Raw genomic sequence first — 4473 nt, forward strand, 5'->3', positions numbered from 1 at the left:
TAATGGGTGAGGTGATGGCTCCCACCATCCCTCTGTTGAGTTCCAAGGACTTCACTCCTGCTATGCCCATTATGAGGAGCTCCCACCATCCCTGCTGGACTTTTATCTATTTTATATCATGATGAATGTAAGGAGGAGGAGCCGAAACAAAAGTGGACAGAAACACCCAAAAATCCCAGGTGGGGAGGAGTTAGAAATGACCAAATCTCGCTGTTGGAGAATCCAACTATAAAGTCAAGGGCTTAGTTGGCTCCACTTCACATTTGGGTGGACTGACGCTTCTAGGTGAGTTCTTCTCATAGACGCCGACATGTCCCGGGTTTTCAAGGACTTTTTTCCACATCTTGGACCTCAGTGCCGATGATGCTGTTGTCCCGGGCTACGTCCCAGGATCACAGTTTCACCATTATTTGTATACTGCCCATGAGCGATAACTCAATAGGGTATTTATTAGGGTGATCGGAGGCCGTGAGTGGGAGGTCCCAGCGAAGGGAAAGGTGGGGTTTAGTTGGGTCTCTCTGGTAAAGTTTGCGGGTTGTGGGTGGGCCTGAGGGATGTTAAATGTCTCCTGGGGATTTGGACTGAACTATTGTGCGGACTCCGTATAACCCCAACCCAAAACTTTGATCCAGAAGGTCAGAACCCCTACCAGATTGTATCTGCTGTTGGTGTCCTGTTAGTAAGAGTTTGACCCATTTTACCTTGGTAGTAGAGATATTTCCGTGGTCACGTGACTCCCCCTGGTTCCAGGTGACCTTTGTAATCTACGTTTCAATGTTTTCCTATACATGATTCGCTTCACTTACAACAGTCAGTTCAAAGGAAACGTTTTCTCCCCGATGGACCGATTATGATTCATCTCTGTTTCCATTATGCCGGCCGGGCCGTGTGAGGTCAAACCAGTTCACCCTCCACCTTCCCTTCATCGAGACTCGCCGGCGTGACTCAGTCTGACTATGCGATACATTGTTACCACCGATCACATACATAATACCCTCAGGTTGTCACCCCCCCCCCACCCCTCAACAAAATAGCAATTGAGTTGAATGATGTCCATCCAGACAAACCTTGGAGACCAGAAATGACCACCAAACATGACCGGTTGGGTTCAAGAGACGTCAGCAAAGTTCACTCGACGATCTTTCATGTTATAAAGGCAACTTGGAGTCTGAGGTCTCCGGACAGAAGAAACCAAAATGAAAGTCTATGTAAGGCCAAAACGTTTGTCTAGAGCTTTGGGTGGAGTAGGGAAGGGTTAAAAAAAAACCCGGCAGGTTGTTTCTCACTGCCTGGGAGGGAGATTATCCTTCACTTCCTGTCCCGGAGATGCAACAGGAAATGAGATAAGATCTCGCCAAAGCCGACGTAATACCCTTCTTAGGCAGCTGATAGAATAGGAGGAGGATGAGAGTACTTCAGACAAATTGTGAGTCCAGTAAGTAAGAGAAACACAACATGTTTTGGGGGATCAATACTCCCGCTTTGTCAGGGGCTGCAACAAACCCTGAAGAAGGGGAAGTACTGAGCCCCAAAACAGCGTTGGGTTTTATTCGTAGCCTCCCGTCATAGGCAATAAAGATTTACTGCTCTCACATTCTGGCACGCTCATCCATTCACGTTCTTTAGATTACTCTGGGGACCAGGGACGTGCGGTCAGGGCAGGCAGGTGGGGGCGGAGCCTCACCTAGTATTATGGAGGAATAGTCTTCAAGTAGTCAGCTGTCAGCTTTTTCTCCATTCAGATCGGCTTCTATCAGGTTACATATCCCCCCCCCAAGGAAAGCCTCCCCACTGTGTCACCTGTCATGGACGGAGCGTCGTGTGTTAATTACAGGCGGCGCTGCATCCGGCTTTTGTCAGCTAGTTAGGTTGCACAGCGGCGGGCTTCCCCCCTGCTTGTGTAACCTAACTTGGTGAGGGCAAGAGCTGTCACAGCCTCTACTCTGTGTTAGAGGCGTGAGCTCTGTAGATGGCAAAGCGCCATTGGTCCAAGCTGTCCAATTAAAAAAAGAAGAAAAAAAACCCCCGCTGAGGCCATCGATCTCAATGCCTCAGCAGTGACCAGCAAGTGAAGGACAGGGAGTCTCCTCGCTTCCTCCTTCACACTAGCTTGTGGACCGGGTTGGGGGCAGGGCTTTCAACCGGTGGGGAGGGGCTTCACCCAGCGGTGGGCGGGGTGGGACGTGCTGGGGGCGAGCCTGGGGAATGCCTCGCCCGGAACCAGAGGTAACGCGCGTCACTGCTGGGGACCCCCAAGGATACACCAACTCACCAATCTGGATTCCTAAGCCTTATGGCCCCCGTTTTAGGCCCAGTGCTCTATCACCGTGTCTACTGTCTTCTTAGACAGTTGTTATAGAGACAGGTGTGACAATTTTGCCTTTTGTTTTCAGGTCAACTTGAACTTTTTGGATTTCCCGTCAATTATTGTCCGATTGACAATGGTAACCAAGACAATCTCCCCCAACAGGGACACAAACGGGGATAAGAACTTGACAAAGGGTCCAACCTTTCCCTAGTCTATGTCTAAGCTAAAAGAAAATGCCCTTACATACAGCTTAGGCTACACCATGGGGCATAAAACCGGCCGGTTCTTCCAACCAATGGGCTTGTTTTACAAAATTTGGAATCTGTCTTCTACTATCGGGATTTGACCATGTGACCTGAATCGAATATTACTAGTTTCAGACCTTACTGCTTCCTGCACCCCCTTCTTTCTTTGTTACATTGGTTTTGGTTCTGCGTATTGGCTTACGGTGCTTTGTGAAATATTACAGCTGTGTCCTCGTACATAATAAAACGTTTAATGATGAAAAAGTCCAAAGCTTCTTGAAGGAGATCTCAAGGGGGAAAAAAAAATAAAAACAAACCAAAGGAGATGTTTAACAAAGTGGCGAGATAACATTGCTGAAAGCTGCATCCGTAATAATTGCTTTGTATATCCACTACGGTAAAAGGCGTTGATTGCCACAGAGATGTGGCTCCGTGCCAATAGCAGCCCCTTCAAAAGGCACCGTGGTTTCTACAGTCCACTCATGAAGATCCAAATGTCCTTCAAACCATGTGTACAGACATTTGTGAAGAAGACCCGGGAACGCCTCCGTACTGTCTACTGTCGCAGACGTTTGCTGCCTGCTGGTTGCCTGAAGGGCTGGCAATCATGTGCATGGCATCCATGCCGGAGGACAGGTACTGCCTGTCTCCAAAGGCCACGTTGGATGGTGAGGAGCAGAGTAAAGTGCCTTGGGGAGCGGTCAGTTTCTCGGGGCTTGTAGCTAGCCGGGGAGAGGCTGGGAAGTTGTATCCGTAAAGGTTGTAAGGATTGTGGATGGAGAAGGCGTTGTAGGAGCCTTGCTGCATGTGGCCACTTCCAAACATGTGTGAAGATGACGAGCCGGGGGAAGGGTTTCCTGCCTGCATCATGTACTGAAATTGAGAGGTGGGGTAGGTGCCCAGCTGCCCGCTGTAAGCATCCATCTTGCTGTTGCTCGGCAAAGACGATGGGGTGGGCATGCCGGAAATTAGAGACGAAGTCCGCTGGGGCATAAAGGTCTCCGGTGGTTGGCTGCCGGTGGAGTTGCCACCTTGGAGCCTGTTGTATCCACTCTCGCTCAGGCCCGGGTAGCTCTGGAGCGCGGCCATGTTACTCCGAGCGCAGGCTGGGTATTCAGACAAGTTGAGGTTGCAGAGCTGATTCTCCCGGCAGCCAACGTTGAAAGAGTTGGGCGTCAGATGGAAAGTTGGAGGGGAGCAAGACGGGGAGAGCAGGTGAGATGATGCCGATGGAGATGGAGTGCCGGTACTCGATGTCGTAGGAGATGTCCCGGTGCTACCACCTAAACACAGAGAAGAATGTCATGAGTTTTTCCTTGGTACATCTTTAGGTATGTTAAAGAGTATATGAATTATTCATTGTGAGTGGCACGAGTGGTCATTGCATGTGTAACCATTTGTAGGAGTAAGGGGAACTCATTTTTAATGGGTGTGCAACATTTAGACTGTGTTCTTTATAATACATTTGTGTTTTTGTGGCCTTCAACACATTCTTATTCAAAGAGGGTATATTGATTTTCAATGGATTACAGTTTAACCCGTATTCATGAATCTAGCATAAAGTTCCTTGGGGGAGATATTTTCCAACACACAAATGACTTCCCGTAGAACATTTCCATAGAAGGATACAGGCAGCCATTGGTGGAAGACAGTCACCCCTATCTCATGTCTGTGAGATACCAGATGCCACCAGCAAATAACTATTGTATTACATAGTTACATAGTATTTGGGGTTGAATAAAGACATACGTCCATCAAGTCCAACCCATGTAGGTCCACGCATCATCTCATTCTTAGGGATACTGGTATCCCTGGCTATTACGGTCCCTCAAGAAATTGTCCAAACGTTTCTTGAACAAAAACTTTGATATTACTTTGATAAACCAGCGCCAGCAGGTGTCTGTACATGCCCCCCCCCCC

General features: G+C 48.6%; 1 protein-coding gene across 1 annotated transcript in view; it reads right to left on the minus strand.

Annotated features, from left to right (window-relative positions):
* Window positions 1-3016: 3016 nt before the first annotated feature.
* The window catches only part of TBX15 (T-box 15), a 24165-nt gene continuing 22708 nt past the window's right edge, over window positions 3017-4473 (minus strand). The window contains exon 7 of the mRNA XM_018574457.1: window positions 3017-3836. Within this exon, the coding sequence (XP_018429959.1) occupies window positions 3055-3836 (782 nt within the window). The 3' untranslated portion in view covers window positions 3017-3054. The remainder of the gene's footprint in view (window positions 3837-4473) is intronic.

The sequence above is a fragment of the Nanorana parkeri genome, unplaced genomic scaffold, assembly GCF_000935625.1.
Source record: "Nanorana parkeri isolate BGI_ZX_2015 unplaced genomic scaffold, ASM93562v1 scaffold2976, whole genome shotgun sequence".
In the NCBI taxonomy this organism is placed as follows: Eukaryota; Metazoa; Chordata; class Amphibia; order Anura; family Dicroglossidae; genus Nanorana; species Nanorana parkeri.